The sequence below is a fragment of the Eretmochelys imbricata genome, chromosome 7 (genome assembly GCF_965152235.1).
Source record: "Eretmochelys imbricata isolate rEreImb1 chromosome 7, rEreImb1.hap1, whole genome shotgun sequence".
Lineage (NCBI taxonomy): Eukaryota > Metazoa > Chordata > Testudines > Cheloniidae > Eretmochelys > Eretmochelys imbricata.
This window is the reverse complement of record NC_135578.1, coordinates 29,582,724-29,610,424: the sequence shown is the minus strand read 5'-3', so window position 1 is coordinate 29,610,424 and position 27,701 is coordinate 29,582,724. Positions and strand designations below refer to the sequence as shown.

Sequence of the window (27,701 nt, the reverse complement as noted above, 5' to 3'; positions counted from 1 at the left end):
CAATCCAGACCCAGTTGTTCCAATGAGAAGTCAGAGGGCAGGATGTGTGGCAGCAGGGAGTGGCGCATGCGTGTTTACTGCGGATGAAGCTCTATGTACCAGGAGTGTGGGGGCGGGGCCCAGCAGTTGCGAAAGGGCAAGCAGAGTGGGCGGGGGAGTAACTCAGCCAGGGTTCTGCATACTAGATCCATGCTCTGTACAGAGGTTAGTGGCTACTGCCAACCAGTGCCCCCCGCACTGCACATACAGTCACAGATGTCAAGGCCAGAAGGGACCATTGTGGTCATCTAGTCTGTCCTCCTGCATGTGACAGGCCACAGGACTGTCCTGAATTAATTCCTGTTTGAACTAGAGCAGCTACTTGAGGGGGGCGAAAAACACTGATTCTTGATTTAAAAGTTGTCTGATGAAGAATCCACCATGAGCCTTGGGAAGTTGCTCCAATGATTAATTACCCTCGCTGGTAAAAAAAATTATGCCTTCTTTCCAGTCTGGCTCTGTGTTGGTTCAGTTTCCAGCCATTGGATGTTAGATCTCTGTCTGCTGGATTTAAAAGCTCGTTGTTAAATTTCCATTCCCCATGTAGGTACATATAGACTGTGATCAAGCCACCTCTTAACCTGCTCTTTGTTAAGGTAAGCAGGTTCAGCTTCTGGAGTCTCTCATCTAAGGCACATTTTCAATTCTTTAATCATTCTTGTGGCTCTTCCCTGACTCCTCTCCAATTTATGAACCTAATTCTTCTTGAATTGTGGACACCACAACTGGACACAGGATTCCAGCAGTGGTCGCACCCCAGGCCCTGACACAGAGGTAACGGAGCCTCTCTTCTCCTACCTGAGATTCCCTTGTTTGTGCATCAAAGGATTTCATCACACTGGGAGCTTATGCTCAGCTGCTTATCCACTATGACCACCAAGGCTTTTTCCAGGGTTAACAGCGACCCCTCTCCTGCCCCCGAGACTGCTGTACATCCCACAGCTCTGTCAGGTACACCTGCAGAGCCAGGAAAATATCAGAAGCATATGAGTGCACGCCTCCCCTACACAATACCCTGGGGAAGGTGCACTCAGCTACTGGCCAATAGCAATTGGTGTGAGGATCCTGATGTAATTGTGGGGAATTGGAACAATAAATACACAGAGAAGCGGAGGAGCCTGAGGCAGCCACCAATGGGGTTTTTGATGGCCACAGATGTGGGGGATGGGGAGAGTTCATATCTGAATAACAATTTAGCACATTTTTAAAAACAGAGCCTGCAGGAATTAGTCAAATCCCATGGATCACTGGGAGACTAAGCCCATTTGCACCATCTGCACCCATCTGTACCCCAAAGCACATCCCCACTTTGGGCCACTGACTCCCACCCTCTCACGGCCCAATTGGCTGGCCCCAATTGCAGGTGAAGTTATTCATTACTGGTAGTAGACTCTCAGTGCGTGAAAGTCATCCCCACACTGGTGACTTCAGTGGAGCCTGGTCAATTTCCACCTGCTGAGAGCCTGCCCCAGAGGGGTCTATGTAAAGTGCCAGTTCCTGGAGTCCCAAGATTACAGGGTTTTGAGTAAAGTGACTTGCTTAACTCACCGTCCCTTTTGGACAAGCTGAACCTTTGCCTAATAGCAGGCATGACTCCACAATGCCTGGCTGGAGAGCCCTGACCACAGCACGGGCTGGGGGCTGTATCCAGGATTGCAGGGACTCATCAGTGCTGGTGAAAATCAGCTGAGCAGGAGCTCCCAGTGCCATGCTGTTGGTATGAGGATGAATGTGATCCTGGCATGTCTGAGGGACATGGAGCAGGAGCTGGGAGGTGAATCCCCTCTACAGCACACAGCACTGGTGAGACCGAGACTGGATCTTACACCTACATCCAGTTACCACTCTTCCAAAGGCTGGTGACAAATCAAGGGGAGCCTCAGAGAAGAACCACAAGAAGGATCCGAGGCCTGGAGGACCTGCCTTGCAAGGAGAGTCTGGTGGAGCTGCATTTAGTTTATCCCAGAGAAGGTACCAAAGGGGCTCAATCCTGGCCTTTCAGCACCTCCACAGGGAGATTTCTTGGAGCTGGGGGCTCATTAATATCACAGACAAAAGCTGAGCAAGAGCCAAGGGCTGGGAGCCAGCGCCCGACACATTTAGCCTGGAACTGAGGGACACATGTTCAACAGGGAGAGGGGACTCACCCTTGCAAAAACTGCCCCAGGGATGGGGGAAGGGGGTTCTCCATCAAGTGAGGTCTTTCAATCCAAACTGGATATCTCTCTAAAAGCTCAACTCCAGCTTAGCCAGCAGCTCTGGGTGGGGTGCAGGGATCCATGTGGGGAAGTACCCAGCCTGAGTGATTCAGGAGTCAGGATAGAGGATGAGAACAGGCCCTTCTGGCCTTTGAATCTCCCATCCATAAATCCTGTGGCAGGGAGTTGTGCAGCTCACCCACTGACTCTCATGCCAATCTCCAGGGAATCTAGTTCTTTGCACACTGCACAAGGAAGTCTTGCATGCTGCACATGTTCTCTGAGATAGGGGCTCCCTTGCCTGGGCACTGCCCCCTTGTCCTGGCACCATGGGAGCTGCAGGGAGAGATGGAGAGGAGGCCTGGGGGGAGGGCAGTGGAGCCAGTCTCACTTCTCTTACCTGAGCAATGGAGTCCATGGGCAGTCAGGACCAGCCATTCTGCCAGGGGCATTAGGGGGAACTGAATTCCTATCCATCTTAGGGACCATCTCCAAAATGCAACAACATGGGGGTTGGGGGGGGGGAGGGGAAAGGAAGGAGGCATAGTCTGACTTTGGTAATGCAGAGCTGAGACACCTTGCACCCCGAAGGGTATTGGAGAGCAAGGGGAGTGGGGATTGTAGGCACAGAGGGGGGGCAGGAGGCACTGGGGATGGTGTCAGGGGGGTGCAGGTTGGTAGGAGCAGGAGGCACAGATTGGGGGGTTGCAGGATGGCACCTGGGCTGGGGGAAGAGGGTCAATTAGGAGCATGATATGTGGGTCGCACTGAGGGGGTGAGGTATGGGGGTTCTGGGAGCACATGCAGATAGCATAGGGGGTGAAGTGCAGGGACAGGAGGTGTGGGTTGCACTGGGGGGTGAGGAGTGGGGGTTCAGGGGACACATGCATGTAGGATGTGCAGGTAGCACTGGGGTGCAGGGCATAGGGGGTGCAGGGACAGGGTGGCACTGGGGTTGCAGGGCCCCCGGGCTGAGTGATAGCAAGGGATGAAGGTGGTGCAGAGGGAGAGAGGGGATCACAGGAGTGGGGAATGTCAAGAGGCATAAGGGGCGCAGGGCACACGTGAGTGAGAGCAGGGTGTGCTTGTGTGTGTGTGTATGGCGGGCAGGGGGGCACACTGGCTCTGGAGCACAGGGCTGCAGTGTAGGGTGGGTGGCACGAGGGGATGGGGCAGAGGGAGGAAGGGGGCAGAGCGGTGCAGGAAGGGGAGGGGTGGGGGCACAGGAGACCCCTGGGGTGCAGGGGACATCAGGGCCCTGGGTTGGGTGGCAGGGGAGGTGGGCACCTGGGTGCACTGGAGGCGGCGGAGGGTGGATGTGGGGGGGCTCTGCCTGGGCGCACGGGAGTAGGGCTGCGGAACCGGGGGCGATGGTGTAGCCGGGGCGCAGTGCTGGGCAGGGGAAGCTGGGCACCGGGGCAGGAGGGAGGCGGCCCCGGCGCCGCGGGCAGGGCCCCGCCGGGGGAGGCGGAGCAGGCGCACGGAGCAATCGGAGCGGGGCGCAGAAGATGCACCAGGCGGGGAGGCGGCTCCGCGCTCGGGCCGGGGCGCGCTGGGTCTGACCCCGCCATGGTGCCCGCGATCCCGGCTGCCGCAGCCCCCAGCAACAGCCATGCTCGGCGAGGGGGCGCTGCCCGGCCCGCCCGCCGCGGGGGACCCGCACCGGGAGGAGGTGAGCGCTGGGCCCGATCCTGGACCCCCCACGCGCAAGGGGTGGGGTGCTCTCCCCTCAGGGGCTAGTTGCGGGGGGGGGGGAAGCGCTGCTGGGAACTCCCCCCCACCCAGGACAGACAGGCAGGGCGTGGGGGTGTGTTTGCGTGTGAGTTGGGGGGTAGGCAGCGTTGGGGGGGGCTGGGAGGTGGGGGCTGGGGGTAGGCGGGGCTGGGGTACGGGGAGACAGGCGGGGTTGGGGTGTATGGGGCTGTGGACGTGGGGGTCACGGCGATTCCCCCGCTCCGTTCCCCCGGCATTTCGGTAACTCGTTACCATGTGGAGGGACGATGCACCGGAATCACCGGGGCTGGATCGGGCCTGGGGGACCCCGTTGGCCCGGGGTGTGGGGGTTGCTGTCGGGCCCGTCGCGGGGAGGCGGGTCGGGTGCCGGGCTCTGCATTGCAGCAGAGCGGCTGGGGCTGGTGGCGGCGTCTCTTGCTGGGGCTGGGTGTGGGGGGAGGGGGAGGGACCGCGAGGGGCTCGATCGGGACAAAGGCAGAGATGCGGGGAGGGCTTGCTGGGGCTGGCATCCCCCCGGGCCAAGCGTGAGGTGGGGAGCCCTTGTTTTCTCCGCCCCCGCCAGTCCTGCAGGGAACACCGGGTGGGGGGGGGGGGTAATCGCAGAGGCAGGAGGAGACGTGCGGGGCAGTTTCGATCCCTGCGTCTCCCCCCATCACATCCCTGGGCCCACCCCTCCATTCCCAGCTCTGGGAGGTTGCGGGTCCAGTGGCAGGGAATGGGGGCTGGGGTGTTGGCAACCCCGACTCCTGGGTTCAGTTCTCAATTCCAGGAGAGGCCTGGGGTCTAAAGCAGGGGGCGGTAGGAACCAGGACTCCTGGGTTCTGTCCTTGGGCCTGGGAGGCAAGTGGGGGCCAGGCAGTTAGAGGTGAGCAGAGGTCCAGGACTCCTGGGCTCTAGGCCCAGTTCAGGGTGGGATCTAATGGGCCAAAGCAGTGGGGGTGGAAGCCAGGACTCAGGGGTTCTATACCCAGCTCTGGGAGCGGGAGGGACATAGGGGGTAAAGTCGGGTGGTTAATTTAGCCCTGAGCCTGCCCATCCCCCAGTGAGCTCATTGGTGCTAATGCATCTGCATCCCTAGCCCTGCCCTGCCCCCGGGAGTCCATTTGTAGTTGGCATTTTGCCTGGTGCCCACGAAATGCTGTTGAGGTGGAAGGCGGGTGGGGGTGGATTAGCTGCTCGCTGTGGGCACAGCTGGGCCTTGGGCCAGAGGGGCCATCCCCTTTCCAGCCAAGAGCCTGCTCACGGGCATTCTGACTGGCTAGTGCTGTCTGGCCTGGGCCAGCCCTTTCGATAGTTGGAGGTTGGAGAGCGGGTAGGGGACAGGTGGCCTTTCCTCTCCAGGGGGCAGCGGCTCGGGGGGGACTGGCGGGCGTGGGAGGAAAGGAAACGGGACCTTCCCCTGTTGTGGGGCATGGACGCTGATCTAGCCTCAGGGCGAGGGAACAGGGAAAGGGACCCAGGGCCTTTCCCCACTAACTGTGTTTCTCTCTCCCTGGAGCAGCAGCGCCCCCTCAAGCAGTCCCTGAGCAGCTCCCTGTGGCGGGAGTCACACTGGCGGTGCCTCCTGCTCACCTTGCTGATGTATGGTTGCTTTGGTGCCGTGGCCTGGTGCCACCTATCCACCGTCACCCGCCTGGCCTTTGATGGAGCAGCCCGGGGAACCTCCACTGTCTATCACGCCAGCCCCTGCTCCGATGGCTATCTCTACATCCCGCTGGCCTTCCTGGCCATGCTCTACCTGCTCTACCTGGTAGAATGCTGGCACTGCTTTGCCCAGGCCCGGCGCCAGCCCCGGGCCAGCACGGCCAGTGTGCACCAGCTGGTGCAGCGCATGCAGCAGGCAGCGCCTTGCGTGTGGTGGAAGGCGGTGAGCTACCACTACGTCCGCCGGACGCGCCAGGTGACCCGCTATCGCAATGGCGATGCCTACACCACCACCCAGGTGTACCACGAGCGGGTCAACACCCACGTGGCTGAGAGCCACTTTGACTACACGGCCCACGGCGTGCGCGACGTCTCCAAGGAGCTGCTGGGCCTGGCTGAGCATCCGGCCACGCGTCTGCGCTTCACCAAGTGCTTCAGCTTCGCCAGCGCTCGGGCCGAGGCTGCCTACCTGGCACAGCGGGCACGCTTCTTCGGACAGAACGAGGGGCTGGACGACTACCTGGAGGCACGAGAGGGCATGCGGCTGCAGGATGTCAACTTCCAGGAGCAGCTGATGGTCTTCCCTGAGCCAGGGCGCCCTCCCTGGTTCGCCCGGCGCTGGGCCTTCTGGGCAGCCTCGCTGGCGCTTCTGTCCTGGCCGCTGCGGGTGCTGGCCGGGTACCGCACGGCCAACGTGCACTACCATGTGGAGAAGCTCTTCGGTACCGAGGACGGGCCCGGCTCCCTGGAGCCCCCTGGCTACGGCCGCCCCATCCCACGCGTGGCCACGGTGGACATGACGGAGCTGGAGTGGCACATCTGCTCCAACCGCCAGCTGGTGCCCAGCTACTCAGAGGCGGTGCTGATGGATGCGGTCATGGCAGGCGGGGCTTACCTACGGGGCTGGCAGCGCTGCCGTCGCACGCTGAGCAGCAACTCGCTCCCCTCTTGCGGCACCCGGGCCCTCTACGCCCGCCTGCCCTTCAGCCGCAGCCGCTTCTCGCTGGGCCGCGGCATCTTCCGCAGCCTGAGCGGGGGCGGGGCAGAGAGGCAGCCCCTGGGGAATCCACCCTGCTACCACGACGCCCTCTACTTTCCCGTGATCATCATGCGCAGTGGGGAGACGTGCCCCCCACAGGGCACCCCGGGCACAGCGGCTGGGACGCCTCTATGAACTCAGTGCACGGCCAGGAGCGTGGATGGGTGCCTGGAGACAGGAGGAGAGCAATGCAGCTACCCCTGGGGAACAACTGAACCCCCTCCCCTGCCCCGGGGACCCCAGTGCTCGTGGCACACAGGCCCTGGCGGAGGTAAAACTAGGGGAGCTACTTCGCAGCAAAACCAGTGTGTGCATTCAGCTCTCCAGGTGTAGATCCAGTCACCCACTGAGGGCTACGGGGTCAGGGCTGGATTCTGATCTCAGCTCCTGTGCGTGGAATTGGATTCCAGAGGTTAGACTGAGCCCAGGGCTGGGACAGGGACATTGACAGACCTGTGCAAAGGGGGAGCCTAGGGCAGGGGGCAGCCTTCCCCAGATGTGCCAGATGTGCAGGAGGGGATGGAGCTTCCTTTGGAGGTGACTGGGGCTGCCCTAAATCCCTGATAGTTGGAGGACTTTGATACTGTGGGGTCGGTGCCTCACCCCTCCCTCCCCAAGGCTGTGACCCCCATGGCAGAGTGAGGCTGGGGAATAGTTTAATTTCCTCTCAAACCTCCCCCGCAGGGTATCTATTCTGCCCTGGCACCCCTCTCTCCCTGAGGCTGTGCCAAGGGGCTGGTGGTTAAATGGTGCATGCCCAGGGAGGCCTGGCTGGAGTGAGCGTGACAGTGAATAAAGGGACACAAACCCACAGCAGAGTCTGGGTATGTGGCTGTGCAGGGGGGGGATGAGCCAGGCTGTGCGCGCGTGTGCAAGGGGGTGGGGAGTCCCCTGCTGGAGGAGCTAAGCCCAGACTAGGGTACGGCTCTGGTCCTGGCCTGAACTGTGCTGTGTGCGCATGCAGGTAGCCCCCTGCTGCGTCTCAGCACCAGGTGCGGGAGTCCTGTGTGAACAGCCCCCATGCCCCACCCCAGAGGCAACTGGCACTCAGCACTGCCCAGGACCTGCAGAGACTCTATTGCAGACCCTCCTGGGGCAGGGCCCTTTAAGAGTGAGTGGCCGCTCCAAGGCCCGGCGGTAGCACGAGCCACTCTGGTAGGAGCAGATGGGCTCAACTGCTCAAGTGCCTTGCCTATGGCTGCTGGAGCCATGAGCTGATCTGCTCTGGGGAATGGAGCGAGCAGTACAGGGCAGCCCGGGAAATGGAGCCAACTGATATAGCAGCCCTGCTGATGCCCCTGACTGCCAGCCTGCAGCCACTGCTATCCCAGCCCTGAGCTCGGCCCCCTGGACTCAGACTTTGGGGCCAGCACTGACTGCAAGGGGCACGTGCCCCCAACTGAGCCCCTGTCCTGCTCCCTCCAGCACAGCACCACCTACCACTGCCCTGGAGCACGGGGGTCAGCCCTCCAGGCCTGCGCAGTAAGAGTGACAGACACAGCTGCTGATGGAAGCATTAGGGTTTATTGAGGGACTGACAGATGCAGGTGCATCTTGAGCTTCCGCACTGGCTCCGTGGGGCCCAGGGCCTGCTTTCCTGGAATGCAGGTCAAACGGTGCAGGCGTGGTGCGGAACAGGCAGGTTAGAGCCCTTAGTCAAGCCCTCACTGAGCCCTATCAAGGCCCAGGGCTTCCCCATCCCTGCCTAGACACTGCATGGCCCCAAGCAGTCCAGACCATTGTCCTGCTGGCTTCAGCCTCTCTGGGAACATGAACAGAGCCAGCTCAGCCCCCGCAGAAGGATGGAGCACTAAAGAGAGGAAATCACTCACACACTCATGCCAGGGGCAGAGCCAGGAATTGAACCCAGGATGCCTGATGCCCAGCCCACATTCTAACCCATTAGACCCCACTCCCCTCTGGGGCAAAACCCCAAGAGTCCGTGCTCAGCCCCCGGAGGGGAAACACAGCACCGTGTTCTCGGATGGAGGGAGTGCTTTATACCCCGAAAATCTGCTGGAGATTCATCCTGAAGTCTGATTCGGGGGGAGCCCTGAAGAGACCCCCGCCCTGCTCTCCCTGCCGCTGCACCTCTTACTCCCAAGGTGGCTTGTTCAGCTGCCTAGCCCCAGTGCTGGGGATGCCGGCGAGGGGCGGGTTAGTGCCCACGGGCAGGGCTGTGTGTGTGTCCTGTGGAGAACTGGGCTGAGACCCTGCAAACATGCCTTACACAAGGTGGATCCAGACCAGAACTGGCTCCCCTGGGAGGGGAAAGGCCCCCTGTCTCACTCCCAGACCCACTGCCCCAGGGCTGGATTGGAGCCAGCCCCCCTAGCGTGGAAAGGTTCCACGTTAAATCTGCTTAACTGCCCTGATGCCCGTCCTCGAGTTGTGTGCTGAGGCTGCAGCTCTAGCTGTTTCTTGCATAAAGGGTGGGGGGGGGGCAGATTTACCTGGTGCATGTGTTGGGATGTGGGATGGGGGCGGGTCAGAGGGTATCTCAGCCCCCTGAGCTGTCCATCTTATCCCCAACTGCCCATGACCTGTTGGTCTTTGCTGCAAACCTGGCACCCCTAATGCCCTGGCTCCTGGCCCTGCCACCCAAGGGGCATTATTCCTGCCCTGGCAGCTCTAGGAGCACTGTCCCGCTGCTGCCCCAGACACCCCCCATTCTGGGAGCCCCTGGAGCCAGAGAAGGGCAGGGCTGGGGGCTGTGCAGCCCACCAGTGCATGCTGGGATAGGACGGCAGGGTCTATGGGCACCACTGCGACGTATACCATGCAGCTCAGCACTGCTGTCTGTACCCCACCCATCTCTCACCTGCTCAGGGACTCCTCCTCCTGTGGCTGCCAGCTGGATCCCCCTCTGAATCACAGTCTTCCACGTCATCCCTGGGGGAATCCATGACTCCTGCCTGCCCCAGCCAGTTCCTGGTGTCTGATGGCTGCCGTCGGATCCTTCGGCCTGCTGGTGGGGGGGCGCACTGAGGCTGGGGGCTGAACTGGCCTCCACAGGGAGGGGGCATCACTCGGGCCCATGCTGGCCTGGCACTCAGCCAGGGGAGGCAGGGTGGCCATGCTAGGCTTGGATGGTGAATACTTCTAGAGCCTAGGAGGGAAAATCCTAAGTGAGCCAGAGAAATTAAAGCCGCATTAACAGCAGAGGCCATAATAGAACCCAGGCATCCGGAGCCTCAGCACAGCCCCTGATCTTCCAGACACCCAGGAGCTCCTGTACCACCCTCAGAGCCAGGCAGCCTTTATTCCTGTAAATGAAAGGGTCTCACCGCCCCCCCACTTTCCCCGGTATTGAACTCAAGTCAGCTCACTCCAAAACCTCGGCTGTGTTTGGGCGGAACCAGGAAACCGCAAAGAGGAACATCATAAGTGGGATTCGATTGGTCTTTCAGCCCCCCGGGCTGCTTCCTGCAGCCTAGCGCCCCCCACCAAGCCCCTGCCCTGCAGCCCAGTGCCCCCTACTGAGACCCCTGTGTGTCTCACGGACATCTCCCATCCCCTCCACGCTGAAGGCTGGGGCAGGATCCCATGTCGGACCCCAGGGTGGGCTTGTCCCCTCACCTGTTCTTGGTTGAGGCTGCCCAGTCCTGCTGGTGGTGGTTGCTGAACCAGTTTCTCACATGGATGGGGGTGAGGCCAGTGGCCTGGGGCAGGTGGCACTTGCAGGACAGGCTGGAGTCCTTCTGTGTCAGCTCCTGGGGACAGAGATGGGGATGGATGCCAGTGCAGGAACAAGGTGGTGGGGAGTCCCCTGTGCCCCCCCCCCCAAGCAATACATGGTCCCCTACAGAGTATTCCCCATCCTAGGTGGGATCATCTCCTACAGTCTATTCTCTCTTGGGGGGGGGGGGTGAGGTGGGGGACAGGATCATCCCCTCCTGTGATGGACAAAGCACATGTAAGTGCCCTTAGCACTAGAAGGGCACTTGTAGTTTTACTATTAATCAGGCAAGCTTCCTTTGAACCGGGCAAGGATAGTCGAGACTCATTTATCATTAACTTGATTCATATTGCACTTTTCCTCTATCGGTCGCAAATAACTCTAAGGCGGCGTGGACGAGCCCTCCCCATCCCCCCAAGGGAGGAACAGACTGTACAGGGGATGATCCCACAGGATAAACAGGCCCATTTTACAGATGGGGATCGATGTACAGAGGTGTTACGTGATCTGCCCAAGGTCACATAGTGAGTCAATGGCAGAGTTGAGACTAGCACCCAGGTTTCCTGACTGATGCCTGTGTACTTAGAAGCAAACGTCATTGGGAACATGAGTGAAAATATGAATTAGGACTGACTGCGCCTAATAAAGCCAACTAAGCCGTGGGTAAACGGCAACAACAATGGGGCTCTCGTGCCCCCTCTCTGGCTAGTCCTCAGAGGTTTGAGTCAGCTATGGTGCTTGCACTTACTGTATTTAGACTGAGCAGCAGAGGCCCATACTTCTCGAGCCAGTTTACTTGCTGCACGGCCGTCCCCAGCCAGGGGCATCATGTCACATGTGCTTCGAACAGCAGGGTAATGAATATGTCGTGCAAGACCAACACGGACTCCCAGCCAATAATTCCTAATATGGGCCAGATGCTCACGTACAACCGAAAGGAACAGCCCCCCAGTCAGTGGGGGGTACACAAAGGTAGCTTGAAGCACTCCTGGGGCTGCTTTGCCTACACCTTTGGATCCAGGTGATAGGAGCCTGTCCCCCCCTTCGGGTCAAACATGGTAGAACTCCCCTAACACCTGCCATTTTTGTATGATTTTGACCCAACATGACAAAAGTTTCACACCCACTATGCAAGCGTGCTAGGCCACGACGCGTGGCCTTGGCTAGCGCCGTGTTTCAGCCTTGGATCCAGATGCCAAATGCTAGCCTAAGCCTAAGCCATAAATCTCTTCCTCGGCCCGCAACAGCTCTGCTGATGAGGTCACATTTCATACCACTGTCATGTGTTGCTTGACAGGGTTTGGCTGTATTTGTGGCTCCCCGTCTTCCACCCTTCTCCCCTGTGTTTCTCCCGGGGGGCTCCCTTCCCTCCAAGTACTTAGTAAAATGCTGGGTTTCCAGGCTCTCCCAAGCTCTTCTCATCCCAGTGCATTAGTACAAAGGAAAACCCAACTTAATGGCACATGCACACGAATGAGGTCCCCAGCACCACCTTCTAAGTAGGGCTCTCGTTCCCGTTGTAAGGCCCCATCCCTTCTGGGGGCGTCTCACTCACTTGTAAGGACTGGGGTTGAGTACTCCACACCACTAGGATACCCACAGCATGCCAGGCGTAGTGCCACTCTCAGGCATGTGCTCTAGGCGTACAGCTAGGTCTGGTAGGCGCTAGCTCCACTGGGTCCTAATAATCACTGAGCCACGTGGCTGAGTGAAAGGGTATTTTACGAGGGCCGGCAGGAAAGGGCAGAGGTTGCACCCCCCCCCCCGCAGCACAGAGGCTTAACCAGTTACATTTCAAGTGAGCAATAATGGGTTTTCCTTGGGCCAGTCCAATGGAGAGTCAGGGCTCTTCAGGGCTGGGGCCTGGGGTGCCCTCTCCAGTCCTGTCTCTATTCAAGGAAAGAGGAGCTTGCAAGTTTCCAGGCCAGCCAGATCACCTAGTGTCTCTCATTGGGCCCCTCTGCACTGGCTCCCTGTCCAGCTGCTGCCGCCCCATAAGCTGCCCACAGAGCTGCACCCAGCTGCTGTAAGGCTGGCAGCCACAGCCTGTTTGATGTGTGGGTCTGTGGACAGATCCTGGAGATTCCACTCAGCATCCAAGTTTTCTACAGCTCCTGGCTTGCCATGCGGCCACTGGTCCTGCCTCCCAGATCCTGTTCACTTGCTGGTTCAGGTCATTTCCCCTTACCTGTCCAGGAGGCAGGGCTGATGGGAGTTATGTTCCCCTACTCACCAGCTCCATCACATGTTCTTTCAGGGTGAGCGCCTTCGATATTTATCTTCCACAAGCAAAGGAAAGTTTTCTCACAAATGAGTGATGCTGTCTCTCCCCATCAGTGAGGAAATAGTCATAACAAATCAGCTGGCATGTGTTACACTTTTATATTGCTATGCTGGAGGCTGGGTGAAACCTTGTTGAAGCTGGTGGGTGTGACAGCTGCCTTTCATTCAGGATAAACGTAAAAAGCAGTTAAGCTCCTTTTGGCAGAAGACAGCTGAAACAACAGGAGTCACTCCCCAAAACACAGGTAGCATGCCAGGCCAGTCAGGAGCTGAGCTACGAGGGCCGAGAGGTTTCACAGGGGGCTGAATGCAAAGGTAGACAGCTGGATAATGTTTTGGTGAGCTGCATGTGTGAGAACAGGTACAGTGGCACCACCACAGAAACACACAGAGAAGGCAGTAGAAAGCCAAGGACAGCCAGAGATGTACTTGGCACATGACCCTGAAAGAAAGCGGAGAGGGGGCTTTTTGGGCAGACTGCTGGCTGGAAAAAGAGGCTTGTCAGACTGAGCAAGGAAACGGTTTCCTAGTTGATTCCTACTGTGGTCAGAGAACCAGCACTTCATGTGCATTCTTTGTACATAAACAGGATTGCCCCACAGAAATACCTTATCCATCATCTATTTCTCCTCTTCACAGAAACAACCCACAAGACCCTGCATGTTGGCTAACCACTTGGGTCGAAAGGGGTAACGCTTTACTAAACTCCCACTGCTGAGAACTGACATGGTTCTTAAGAACATAAGAATGGCCATCCTGGTCAGAGCAATGGTCGATCTAACCCAGAAACTATGGAAAACGAAGTCCTTGGATTTGAGATGCTCTTGTCTCATTTCTGCCGAACAAGCAGCAAAGATCAGCATGCTGTCTGTAATTTACAGGAGTGTAAACTGGGCCCCCAGATTCCTTCCCCTGCTTCTACCCTCAAAACTTGGCTTAATGTGGTGGTATCTGGATAGGGCCAAGCTGTAGGGCAACAGAGTATGACTAATTGCCAAAGCAGAGGGCAAATACGTTTGTGGCATTTAGGTATTGGCAGTTCGGGTAGTTTACTCTGTGGAAACAGAAAGCTGTTCTCAGGAAGGCAGAATGCCTGGGTGAAGTAGTAAAGAATCAGGAGGCCCAGATCCTCAAAGGTGTTGAGTCACCTAACTCTCCTTTTCTTTTAATCAGAATTGGGTGCCTAAATACCTTTGAGGATATTAGCCAAAGTTCCTTAGTATTATCTGAGAATCCGACTCATTTTCTTGACTTTGAGCAGTTAACTTCTACATGCTTTAGTCATCTCAGTTCAAACAGGGCCTCACTGAAAAACAGATGCAGTGAACAATTTCCCTGGGTAAATACATGTCAAATTACAGCACCATTAGAAAGTGGGGAGTCAGAAAGGGAACCAGTTCTGATGGGCCCTTGGACACGCCAGTCAATCACTGAAGTTTTCCTGTATTTTTTTTCCCCTTGTCTCTTCTTCGCGTTTCCAAATCATATTAATATTTTTGGAATTTTCCCCAAATCCATGTGTAAATCAAGGATTATTTCCTGTGAATCGATTCTGATTCGGACAGACGATACAAGGGTAAATCTTTTAGTGGTTTCACATGTCACCTTTTTGCTGTGTGGGGTCATTTGATTTTTGATAGCTGATTGGGCAAGTGTCTTTTATACAGATGCTATGTGTTTCTATGAATGAGCTGTTTTAAAATTAGTTATTTTGACCTTAACATTTCAGGGAGCAATTTCTTCCCATCAGATTGCTGGGAAGTAGACCAGTTCCAACTGGTACAATAAGAAATTGTACCAAGACATCTCATCACTAGGGATATGTCATCCTTCCAAGCTAGTTTTTGGAGTCACAGAACTATGTAATGTTCACAAATCCCATTTCCTTGTAACAGAACCATAGAAATTAGAAATGAAATAGACCTATTGCATGGAGTCTACTTCCTTGGCAATGCAAGATTGAACCTCAAACACTCAGGCTTACTTCCATGTTCAATTCAATTTTTTAAAAAAACTCTCTCCTAGCTACCGTGATGCTAGCATGGCACCACTATGCCACACCAGGGAGAGAGCCCTTGTCTAATAAACAAGGGTAGCACAAGTGTTCTATGTGATTATGGCAAAGATAATATTTTTGCTCTGGAATTTCTTTTCCATTGCTTCTCAGCTCCCTCTTTCACAACATTCAAGTCAATAGAACTTTCAGGACCAATGCTCAGGTGGTTCAAAATTAGTTAAAAGCAGTTCCAGCCTCCTTAAATATCGTCAGGGCGTATTCTGAGACGCTGCAGAACCTGTTGGTGCCGGATGTTCTAGAATGGGACGGGCCTCCCCACAAAAGATCAAGAGAGATCTCTATACATTCACTCCTCCACAGCCCAGTCTCCTCTTGGCCTCCCGCCCCCCCCCCCAGCCTCTCTCCCTGCACCCACAGGAATGTGGTGGTGTTATTTTAAGAGCTGAGTGGAAGTCAGAATTTCTAACATGTCAACATTTGCTTTTGTCTCAAATTGGGACAAAAAGTTGAAATTTTTAATGTTTTTGAGGAACCAAAATTCTGAAAATTTTCAATTCAGAAATGTCTAGTGTTTCATTACTACTTTTTTGATAGAAAAGAAAGTCTGACATTCCCAAAATTGAAATATTTAATTTTGGTTTATTGAACTGACCCAGAATGCTTAGTTTTGAATCAGTTCAATATTAAATTGCATTTTTCCATGTCACATTACCTTATGGGAGTTGTAGTTCAGAAGTCTGTTGCCCCCATTCTTCCCTATGGGCTAGGCTCTCTGCCAAGATGGCATCTCCCATAATGCACCCAGAATCATGCGACTCCCATGATGCACCACACAGCTCAATCAGTAGAAAGTCCACATTGCATTATGGGAGATGTAGGTCCCCAGGTATACTGGCCCACAGGAGAGAATTGGGGCACAAACAACAACTCCTATAAGGCAATGCCTTGATAAGGAAATATAGATTAATATTGTGTTGAACTCATTTAAAATGAAACCTTTTCAGGTCAGTTCAAAAACTGAAATATTCTGATTCATTTTGAACTGACCCAAAATGAACATTTCATTTTGATTTTCCAAATGGAAAGTACAGTTGCTGGAAAATTGAAATTTTCAATGGGAAACATTTTTCCATTTTCCACAAAATCAGAATTTTCCTTTAGAACATTTTGATTTTCCAGAAATTGTATTTTTCCATCACAAAATAATTCCAACAGAAACTTCCCCAATCAGCTCTACTGTTCTGCAATGCAGCCATGTTTGTTAAAGCTGTGTGTAGAAGAGAGAGGATGGCCAGTGGCTGTGCAGAGATGCGCTGGACCAGCTCTGGTTATTTGGACTCAGAGCCTGTAAAGTGCCATCTCTTTCTTTCAGATAATCCAGCTGTGAAAATTAAATGACCAATCAGGAACTCTGGAAAAAAGTTACTAGAATCACACATGACCAAAACAGTGTTATCATCTGTTCCTACATTGCACGTTAGCGCTGTACTGGAAAGGATACAAACACAACTATCCCACCAGCCATGGCACAGGGGAGACCCGCCTAAGCATGTCTCTCTCCCCCCCTCACTGTTACAACAGACCCCAGAATACTCATGTGAAAATGAGGGTTCCTCCTGTTGCCTGTAGTCAACCAGGTCAGCTCCAAGATCTACTGATGCAGCTGACTTATTTTGTAAAAACGGATACATTTCCAAACATATTAAAAAGGCTAACAAATGCAGGTTGCAGAGTCAAATAAGTCCCAAACTTGGAAAATTAAGGTTCCAAAGCCCCACTGGATTTGTAGAGTTTTTGTATAAGAACATACGAATGGCCCTACTGGGTCAGACCCAAGGTCCATCTAGTCCAGTATCCAGTCTTCTGACAGTGGCCAGTGCCAGGTGCCCCAGAGGGAATGAACAGAACAGGTAATCATCAAGTGATCCATCCCCTGTTGCTCACTCCCAGCTTCTGGCAAACAGAGGCTAAAGACATCATTTTCAAAAGAATCCACCATTTCAGCCACCATAAATAGTGCAAAGGTAATTGTTAAAGCATCTAACTTCCTTTATAACCTCCCCCAGAATCCAACCCCTACCCCAGCGAATTCACCCCTTTCCTCAGAAAAATTTCTTCTGCTGAGATTGCTAGAGTACCTGGAAACAGTCCTGGGAAGAACGGAGGAAAGAAACAGCATTTGGATGTTCCTTTTTGGCACAATAGCCCTGATTCAACAAAAGTCTTAAGCACACGCTTATATCTCTCAGAAACTATACGAATCCAAAAAGGGTTTGAAGATGTTTTTTCTTGAAGGCAACATATGCACCCCCTTGCTCAAATGCTTTGCTGAAGCAGGGACTTGTGGCAGGAGGCTTGATTCTGGGTGTTAAGGTTCTAAAATAATATCTCCTCTTAACTGTCACCAAAACTAAATTTGCTGTCAAATGAAAGCATTGGTTCTTCCCAGTACCGTGTTCTATTGCCTCTCTGGAATTACAGAGTGACTGTCAGCAATGAAAAAAACACAAAATTCCAAAGAGATGGGTGGGAAAAGCCTTTTAAATAACAAAGCACCATTTTACAAGATGGTAAGTGTAGAACTTTCCTATAAGAGTTTGTGTCTGAAAGAGCCCTACACATTCCCAGTTTTCCTTGTAGCCTCCATTGAAATCCAAGGGTCAGCCTTCCATTTGAGAGCTTCCTATGAAACACATCAGCAGTGGTATCTTTGCCTTCAATCAGTGATGGCTGCAATATTCTTGAGCCAGCTCACGTACCATGGGGATTGGAAACCAAGGCCAGGAAAGATTGGGATCTCCTGCAAAGCAGTGCAGTCAAGCATCAGCAACAAGCTACTTGGTGCTTTTACATATTAAACGGCTTCCCTCTAGATCACGGTATCAGACCTTTAGGGGCTGATTTTCGTAAGTGCACATCCAATCAGACAGCATGTTTGAGCTTCCTATTACCAGCTTGCATGTGCAAACACCTTCTGTGTGCAAATTAGACATGCAGTTCTGAAAGCCGGGGCTGCTGAAGCTTTTGATTATATGATGAGTTGACAAAAGTAGGTCAGGTGGATAGATATACCGAGGAAACAATGCGTCCTTCCTTCATTATATCCCTAGATCCATCCCTCCGCTTCTTACATGCTTTGCAAGGTGCTACATGAAAGGCCCGAATCAGTGCCCTGGAAGCCAATAGAAGGCATTTTCCATGCAGCAAATTGACTAACTCTTGCCTTAAAAATCACTAATACTCTCTGCAGCTTCTGTTACCCTTAGTGTAAATCTGATCATGACTGAAACAGCGACACACAGGAGACTCTGGCTGAAGCGGAAGCAACTCCTACCCATTATTCCTTCTCAGCAGTAGTTAGGTATTTACTGTGAGTTCATCTCCCCTTGGTCACTACCCCTCTCCCTCCCGCCCCGTGGTGGAACCTGGGTGTGTTTTGAAAGTTTCCTCCTCCGAACAAATCCTATTGTCCTTGTGTCCCCACTTTTAAAGCCCACCTGTATGTAACATTCCAAATCTGCCCCTACAAGCCCTTGCCCAGAGGCACCTTGTTTTTGTTGCTAAGAAGTGAGAAGTCTCTCTCTGACAGACAGCTGTCAGTTTTGCACCCACGCTGACTAGACGATTCTGGCTGTTCAAATGCTGGACCCAAAGCAGCATGGTATTCGAGAGGCGGCTATCCAAGGAAGCCACGGTTTAGGGTTAGGCATTCCAGACTGGGAGTGCATTGGAAAGGCAATATAGGCCAGAGATCTAGGGATGGTTCTCCAGGCGCAGGAGATTGGAGAGCCTCTATGCAGCTCAGGGAAGGCAAGAGGGGAGCTGGCATCAGAACCCAACTCCTGAAGAGTCCCATGGTGCAATGGGCCCCAGAAAAGACCTGCTTTGGGTGTCAGTTTGACAAGTAGCTGCTGATGTTGCCATGTGGATATCAGGTGGTGAAAGGCGAATTGCTACAGCAAGGAAAGTCGCAGGTTTTGTCAGTGGGTGTCAAGGAGGCTGTTGCTTCCCTCTTCCGCCAAGCCAAGGTGAAAGCTCCATTTGGCTCCTCAGGTGCAGTGTCAAACCCAGCTATACCTGTTCTACTCCTGGCCAGAGGATGTTGTGAAGGCCAAGACTATAACAGGGTTCAAAAAAGAACTAGATAAGTTCCTGGAGGATAGGTCCATCGATGGCTATGAGCCAGGACAGACAGGGATGGTGTCCCTAAACTCTGTTTGCCAGAAGCTGGGAATGGGAGACAGGGGATGGATGATTTGATGATCACCTGTTCTGTTCATCCCCTCTGGGGCGCCTGGTATTGGCCAGTCGGAAGACCGTATATGGACTAGGTGGACCTTTGGTCTGACCCAGTGTGGCCATTCTGATATAGCCAAGCATGCCAGGCACTTGTTCTCCGCTACCGCTAATTAATACTTGGCATGTGCATAGAACGGCTTATGAAAAGATCTAAGTGCTTAACCAAGGTAGGTAGAGCCCTTCCCCCCATGTTATGGAAGGGGGCACAGCAAGGATAAGTGATTTGCTCAGTGTCACGAGGCGAGCCAAAAGGTATAGTTGGGAATAGAACCCAGGCCTCCTGTTGGCCACACCCAGTGCACCAACCACTACCCCTCACTGCCTCAGTGGGTGCTGAACTGTGACATGAGTGTAACAGGAGGCTAGTCATTCTCAATGCCACTTACGTATCACCTGGAAGAAAGTACCGTTTGACTGCCTTTCCCCAGGCAGAGCCTAAGCCTTGTGTTTTAGTGCTGGGTTTGTAATCAAGGCATCTCACGGTTTCTCCTTTTCCCATTTGCTTATGTAAACCCTGAAATGTCCACTCTTGTGTACACGGTTCTTGACTGCATTTGTGAGACTCAGGGAGAAAAGCATGAATGAGCAGTCTCATCCTAACACTGGGCTGCATCCAGTGAGACACATTGAGCCCTGGGAAACTACTACCAAGGCTGGCGGTAGCAAAACAGAACCCACACCTAACCAGGAACGTCTGGGAGTGGGTTGCTACATCCAATACCTATTTGTGTATATACCTCGTGAGTCTGGTGGGATATGAGGGGGCTTTTCCAAGAGCCCTGCTTTTGAAGCCAGTTCCTGATGCAGAACATTTTAACAGTTAGAGTTGGAGCCCAGAGGCTGAGTAGCTGACGGGTGTCATTTCCTGGAGCCTAACTCGGGCAGCAGGAAGGGTTTTCAGCTGGAACTCGAGCCCAGGTACATCAGCTCCATGGCTAACATAAGGGGGAACATTCAGCTTGCTCTGCACAGGGTGGAGACACTGAGGACACCGGGTCCCTTAGGAAGGCACCACTCAGGAAACCGCTCGTTTTTTGCAGGGAATCCCACGCAGCAGATCAGATGGGATGAGCTCAGCTATTCGTCTCCATCTGGCACTTTTTAGAACATCTCATTTCCTACTGTAATAAAAGCAGCAAATGCGTGAGCCACACTGCAGAGCTCCCTGGTCTGAGCAGCACCTTGTACAGCAAACTAATGCCAGGAGGACTCTGCAGAAAAACCAGGGCTCCACCAGCATTCCCAGCTAGCCTGCTACAGGAGTGTTAAGAAGCTGTTTGTAGGGAGCACCTGCTCTCCCAATTAGGCAGGGGCTCGTAGGCCAGGGGCTTCCCTTCAAGAATTCTGAGAAGCCCTGCTCAGCTCAGAGGGCCAAGCAGGAGTGTGACGGACTAAAGAGGGTTAGACCACAGGGATGCTGCTGCATGCCGCACACAAGGAGGAGGATAACCAAGGGCTCACAAGTGGTCATGCAGTGGGGAAGGCCCAGTCCTTGGAATGTCGCAGGAGCCAGCGAAGCCATTGGGGAGAGCACCCATTAAAACTGTAAAGAATAAAAATACCCAGCCAGGTTACCATGCAGTGATGTGTTGCCATACTCACTGGAAAGCTGTCATGACAGGGAGAGCAGGTCTGTGAGATACATACTTGTCCTGTGTGGAGTGTGCCGGCTATTCCCACAGCTACTCCATGGAACTGCATAGGAAGGAGTTTCTTATTCACTGTGCTTGATGGAAGTGAAGAGAAAACCAGCTAGAGGCCAAAAATCAGAAGGGAGCCATAAGAATATGTCTCAGACCCTTTAGTCTTCAGCGAAACTCTTACAGAATTATTTACACCAACCACCCATGTGCAAGGGAGTCAAAGCGGATCTAACATGTAGACAAGCCAGCAGCAGGTAAGAATGTGTAATTTAGAAGCAGCCCCCACCATCTTACAGCTTCCTGGTGTGCGTCTCAGATGAGCTTTAATTCCCTTACACCTGGGCAGAATAGCGAAGTGTCAGGATCACACACGCAGTCCATTTTGGAGCTATGTTTCAATTCCAGTGTAGCCTACAACGTGGTTATTTGCAACGCGGCTTCTGTTAAGACTTTTATCCTGTAGGACATGGAGGTGTTTGGCTTTAATGGTTTATTGTGCCAGGGTATCTAATGCAGGCTGATTTAAATGAATGGCTTGTACCTTCCGTCTCCCCAGACTGTCCCCTATTCCACAGATTCTTTTCCCTCCCGCAGACGTAACGCCTTGCGGCTTGGATTTCAGGGACCTAACGGCTTGGAGAATGATGGCAGCAAAAGGTTTTATTGTTGAGAACTGAACTTTGGAAAAGACAGGGCAGGCGGCACCACTTCCCCACACACCAAGCCCAGATGCAGCCGTGTGAGAGGAGATGACAACGAGTGCAAAGCATGTGGAAAATGGGACTGCATGCTTCCACGGTGTGACACATGGCCAGAAAGGGGTTAAGCATCCTGCAGGATAAATTACCCAAATTCAATCTTTAGGGACATATTGGTAGATGATGTTTGTGTTTTTATGCATGTACATACATATTGTTAGAGGTTAACAATGTAATCAAACCATTCTGGTCTATACTCTGTTCATCTCTCTTTGAAATGTATAGCAAATCACCTGTGAATGGTGGAAAAGAGGCAACTGCCTTATGCTAATCCCTGTAGCTAATTACTGGTGATGCTTAGGAAATAGGTCTACCTCAAAGTCTCCATGATTGCCTATTGTTCACCTAAGGACTCTGAGCTGTCAAAAGAAGGCCCGGAACTGTATAAAGATGTCTTGGGTCCTGAAACTTTCTATCTCAGATCTGCTTGATGCTTCATGCAGGGGTAGCTTAAGTCATAAGACTGAGATCTCCAGTCCCATCTGGATCACCCTGAATATGAACACTGGACTATAACCTATGGCCTAATTCTGAAAGAACGCGTTGCAACTACAAAGCTCACCATCTCCACTATGAATCTGATCTGAGAACTATACTCATGTCTGTATGTATATTGATCTTTTAACCAATACTTTCTCTCTTTTCTTTTTTAATAAATTTTAGTTTAGTTAATATGGATTGGCTGTAAGCGTGTATTTGGGTAAGATCTGAAATATTCATTAACTTGAGAACTAATATGTCCGATCCTTTGGGATTGGTAGAACTTTCTTATATGGTGAATAAGATTTTCAGTACTCCTCATCATATTTGACTTGGGTGTCTGGGTGGAGGCCTGAGGCTGGATTGCTTTAAGGGAACTGTATTGTTGGCTTCTGGGTACCCAGTAAGATATTATAGAAGCCGTTTTGTGCTGGTTTGGTAAATCTAAGTATTGGAATATCCACCAGCTTTGGGGATTGTTTGCCCCATTCTTTGCCATTGACCCTAGTTGAGTAACTTCAGTGAGGCTCCCTGGGACCCCGGTCACACACGGTATCAGAGAAGAGAAGGTGAAAGGTCAGGGACTCTAGTTAGAATCCAGACAGGAAGCAAGTGCATAACACCTGGAGTGTGGAAGAGTTTGGGGCTACCAGCACTCTTTAGCCTTCCCCAGTGAGAGCACTAGAAAGTCACCCAATTGCCACGCACTTCAGTGCCTATCTGCAGCCTCATGAGATAAGTGCTACAAACTCATTTCTACATCACCTCCACCCAGGGGACAGTCAGAAGCGGTCTTCAGTGTCTCAAGAAAGAGAAATCACCCACCACATAATTTTAGCATGTCCTCTGTTGAAGGCACTTTTAAAGTATTTCACGAATTGCTCCAGTTAGTGGCTCTCTCTCAGAACATTTTTAGATTTAAAAGTAGAAGAGACCTGACACCTGTATTTACCTCTGTCAAGAAAATGCAGCTAGTCTATTCAAAAAAAGAAAAAAGCCAAGTAACAAGCTTATTCTCCAGCAAAGTTCACTGTCGATTTCTCTTACTGAATTTCACCAGTTTTAAAAAAAGAATATTATCTTTATGAATTTCATTTTGTGACTTGGAGAAATATAAATGGAACTGGTTCTCATTCTAGTAGATTGGAATAAATATGCCTATTTTTGTTTTTTGAAAACTAAATTAAATTAAATTATGATTCACTCTAGGAAGCAAAAATAATGTGAAAGTCAGGCCTCTGTGGGGGTGTGTCAGGCATTTGTTGCCCCCTGCTGGAGCCCTGACACCTTGGCCAACCCCACCCAAAGGTGTCCTTTTGGGGAAAAAGAGCAGTGAGTTTAGACCTCCAAGAGCTGCCTAGAGAGGCCAGCCAGGATCAGCTGTGGGCAGAACTCTGGGAGAATTGGTCTTCCAGCAGCTAGAAGAGCGGGGAGCAGACAGAAGCCAATCAGGGCCTACGAGGCAAGGTAAAAAGGGCTGGTGCGGCTTCCTGCAAGTCACTTGGACTAAGTGCGCTGTTCTGGGTGAAGCAGGAACGGGAAGGCAACCAAAAAGCCCAGCCTGGTCAGGGCCTAGCTCTGAGTGCATCTTTCTGACTGAGTCAGCGAAAGGCTGTCTGTTTACATTGTGGAATGCAAAGCCCAGGTGGCCTCGAGCTGAATACCAATCTGAGTGCTGTAACGTGATAAAGAGCTTGCTTGTGAGATGCTCGGCTGGTGCAGGTGAAGCCGGGGCCTCACCCCTTCTCCTCTGCAGGTTGCTCCTAAGAGCTCAGATCTGAAGTCACAAGAGAAGGGAACAAAATCCTTTTCCCCCAAAATATTTTTCCTTTATTTTGCATAACATTTGTGTTTCCAGCTATAAATAGAAAAGCTTAGAAAGATGGTACAAAATTGTGCAGAGTGGACCAGAGCGGTACAGAACTTCTCACGTTACATCATTTCACATCCTCCTCTTTGTCCTCCTTAGCTGACGTAGGCCCTTGTGCTTGGCACTGCAGCTGAGCTGGTCCCGCATCAATCGGTGGCATTCTCATTGTCAGAATCTAAAAAACAAAACCGCCACAGCAGATTACAGACCCATCATGTACTGTAGGAACTAAATCTTCATTAGAAGGTGCCTGTCTGCTGTGGGCATTTTAGGTGTCTTATGGAAGCAGAAGTCAATCACCCAAGAGAAGAATGACAACGTCCATTGCAGCATGCTGAAAGCTCTCTCAAATGCCAGGATATTTTAAAGCTCCTGTATAGAGGGCCATTCAAGCACATCTAAGCCATTCAATTGGGACCCAAGGTTCAGGGTGCAACCTTTCCCCTAACTTCTATATCACAATGGCCAGGAGCGTTCCAGTCCCTCAGGAGGTGGTGATGGGGGAAACCAAGAGAATGTGTCCAGAACTGGTGTCAGTGGATGGAAGGAGAACACTGGATGGAGATTTCTTATTGTACGAGGGAAGTGAGTGGGAATCTGGAACGTGCTAAAATGGTTGTTTGTTCTGAATCCTGAGTTATCACCACAGAGATCTCGGTCAGCTCAAAGCAGCAGGAACAGTGTCGCATGTTCCTGCAGCATGATTCGGAAATGGCGCTTTTGCATTGGTGGGGCTACCCATGAACAAGGGGCTTCCTTGTTCCATGCCAGGTTTGGCAGCATTGTTTGAATTGGCCTTAAAGAAAAAAGGCCAAGTCCATGGCCCTAAGAAGACCTGGACTGCAGAGAAGGGGATAAACCAGGCTGGGAGAACACCGGGTCTGAACATCATCCTACAGGCCCTCCTACCTTCACCAGTGCAAGAGGGCGGGTAGGACACAATCAGTTCGGTAGGGCCCTGGCACCAAGTTCACGGAGCTTTAAAATGTCATCTTCAAAACAAACTCAAAGCATGCACCTACAGGCGAGCACAGAGCAACACACAAGCAGAGACACCTTTCTCCACTCCCTCGTTGTGGTTCCACATATTCTGCGTTAGCTAGAGTCACAGATCAACCCTTTTTGGTAGCCTGCAGTGAAGTGCACTGAAGTCCTCCCGTCTATATCACAGAGACATGCACCGGGGTTATCAGAGCTGCGAGCACGTTTGGTTTATACAAGGCACAAAGTCTGCTGGGCTCTTTCAGTATAAAATAAGACTGATTGCTCTCTATAAGACTGTAGGCTCTTCAGAGCAAAGGAAAGACAAAAGGATAAGGGGGAAGGGCGTACTGTACAAGCAGAATGATTCTGTTGATGTATGGTATGGGTCTCGGTTCCCATGGTGTTTTATATTAAATCCACTCTCTCCTTTCTCCCACCCATCACTTTAGCTGCTCTGACCTGCCTCGACATGTGTCACTAACCCACTTTGAAAAGTAGTAAAAGCTGCCTTGACTGAGACTGACAGTCATTCTTCCATCTGCTTCTGATCAAAGTCAAATTCTGCCTGGACTTGGATTCACCGCAATACCTGAACAACTTCCCATTAACAGTAATTAATGCCACTTTTCATCCACAGAGCTCAAAGTGCTTTAACAAAAGGTGGGTGAGCATTATGTCCATTTCACAGACAGGGAAACTGAGGCACTGGGAGGTTATGGGACTGGCTCAAAATCACATAATGAATCAGTTGCAAAGTCAAAAACAGAATCCAGACTTCTGCTCAAACCACTAGCTGAAGCCTATCCCACATCTCTAAGGACACTTCTAAATTTGGAAGCCAGCCGGAAGTCCTTACAGGACAGAGACTGAGACCTCAACATCTGACTACATCCTTATTAACTGCATAAAGGAGTACAGGTAATCCAGTAACCCAAACCTTGTGCCGGGTGGGAAAAGGAAAAAAAATGATTTTATTTCCCACAATATCCAGTTGCCGCTGACAGCCTGGATGGAGAAGGAAGTAAACACTGAAAAGGGATCTTAGATGGGTTCTTGAAGAAGCTATCAGCCCTGCAAAATAGAAGTCGAAATCCTGATAAATGATTTTTCACAATATGTTTGTCCCGCTCAATATACATTGCTCTTCACCAGCATGTGCACTTCCTGTTTGGTTAGCCCACTGCAGAGTGGCCTTTTCCCCATTTCCTACACATCTCTTTGGCTGGCAGGCTGGGTTAGACCAGCATTCTGTTACAGCAGAGGGCCCCAAATTGTGGGGCATGCTACCCAAAGGGGGTGTGGAGGAATGTTTGGGGGGGGGGAGGGCGGCGGCGCATGGCCTGGCGCGTGGCCCGGACCAGCCCCCATGTTGATGCTGGAGGGGAGGGGAAGGGAGTGCCACTCATCTCTGCTCCTGGCCTCGACTGCTGGCCCTGTGCCTGAGGCCCAGGTTGCCAGCCTTAGCTCACAGCCAGGGCTCCATTCTCAGCCCCGTCCCTGCCCCCAGCTGCGGCCCCAGCATTGGCCCCCTTACTCCAGTCCACGTCCTCCCACCCCTCCCGAGCCATGGCCCCCACTCCGGGCCCTGGGGGGGATGGGGCAGACAGCAGTGTGGTGTGACCCTGAAAAGTTTGGGGAACACTGTGTTACAGTCTCTAACTGACGACACGGAGATTTATCAATGTGTTGCAATTGGGTACATTAAAAATCCAGAGTCTGATTTTCCACTGCCATGCAGAGTGTATGGTGAATGAGCAAGAGAGAACAGGTCCACGGGGTTTACATGCATGGCAAAGCTTTAGTGAAAATTGCATTTTACCTTATCTGCCCCAGATCATTCTTTAGCAGAAAACACTATGCAAGTAACTCAGCAAATATAAAAAGAAAAGGAGGACTTGTGGCACCTTAGAGACTAACCAATTTATTTCAGCATAAGCTTTCGTGAGCTACAGCATCCGATGAAGTGAGCTGTAGCTCACGAAAGCTCATGCTCAAATAAATTGGTTAGTCTCTAAGGTGCCACAAGTCCTCCTTTTCTTTTTGCGAATACAGACTAACACGGCTGCTACTCTGAACCCTTCAGTAATACAGACTGTTTCCCCATTTTTGTACTTGGACAAAGACTTGAATGGTATTTTCTACTAAAGAATGATTTGCAGCACATATATTTATTGAGCCTTAAAGGCTGAAATGTCTCCCAAGCTGAGCCCCACTACAGGGCGTTCTGAGAAAGTAGGGCAGAACCACCAAAGCCCAGTACTGTGCTGCTAAAGGCACACTCCCTTATGTTGTAAGTTTCTTCATGTCTATCAACAATCTCAGGGAAAGATGTGGATACAGGAGCTATTGTGGCAACTCAGTACTGCAGGTCTGATCCAGGGGCTGGAGGCAGACCTAATGCTGCACAGCGGATTGCAGTGCATAATTCTTCTCAAAGGATGGAGGATCTACCCTGGAGATTTCTTATGCCCAAGAGATCAGCGGGGCCCTCTCTAACGTGGGACTATTCTAGCATGTTGAATATACACTGGTGAATCCGTCTGCCAGCAAAGTAAACGAATCCAAGCTCCTCTCACCCCTCCACAAGCGTTGAAATCACCAAGAAGAATTCACAGGGGCTTCACGGTTACAACCGAACACTGCTGGAAGCTTCCCTGACATGCCCAGTGTTAGGGTATTTATCAAGAAAAGCCTGAAGACTGACTATGCTTTGCACATAGAAGATCCAAATGCTTCAAATGCGCAGGCCTCCAGATTCCAAGTCTGGAAGTCATTCTAGGAGAAAAATTCTACATTCAAGACAGGATCTAAAAGAGGATCGTCACTGCAACCCCGCTACATTACAACTGGCACTCTGAAAAAAGAAAGAGGGACCAGGAAGTTCAAAAAATAAGGCCAAGTTGTTATCCAGCCAGGTTTCTAATGCTGTACATGCTAGATCAGACAGACTATCCAAAATCAAATCCCAGATCCATTATTTACAATGGATTTATTTGCCAACAGCACCTTGAATAGTTTTGTAGCACATCCAAAT

The 27,701-nt window shown here is 52.1% G+C and overlaps 1 protein-coding gene across 1 annotated transcript; it reads left to right on the top strand.

Annotated features, from left to right (window-relative positions):
- Positions 1-3,849: 3,849 nt before the first annotated feature.
- On the top strand, positions 3,850-6,789 carry TMEM151A (transmembrane protein 151A). The gene is made up of 2 exons (XM_077823293.1): positions 3,850-3,909; positions 5,473-6,789. The coding sequence occupies exons 1-2, from the start codon at positions 3,850-3,852 to the stop codon at positions 6,787-6,789; spliced, it is 1,377 nt and encodes a 458-aa protein (XP_077679419.1).
- The last annotated feature ends 20,912 nt before the right edge of the window (positions 6,790-27,701 follow it).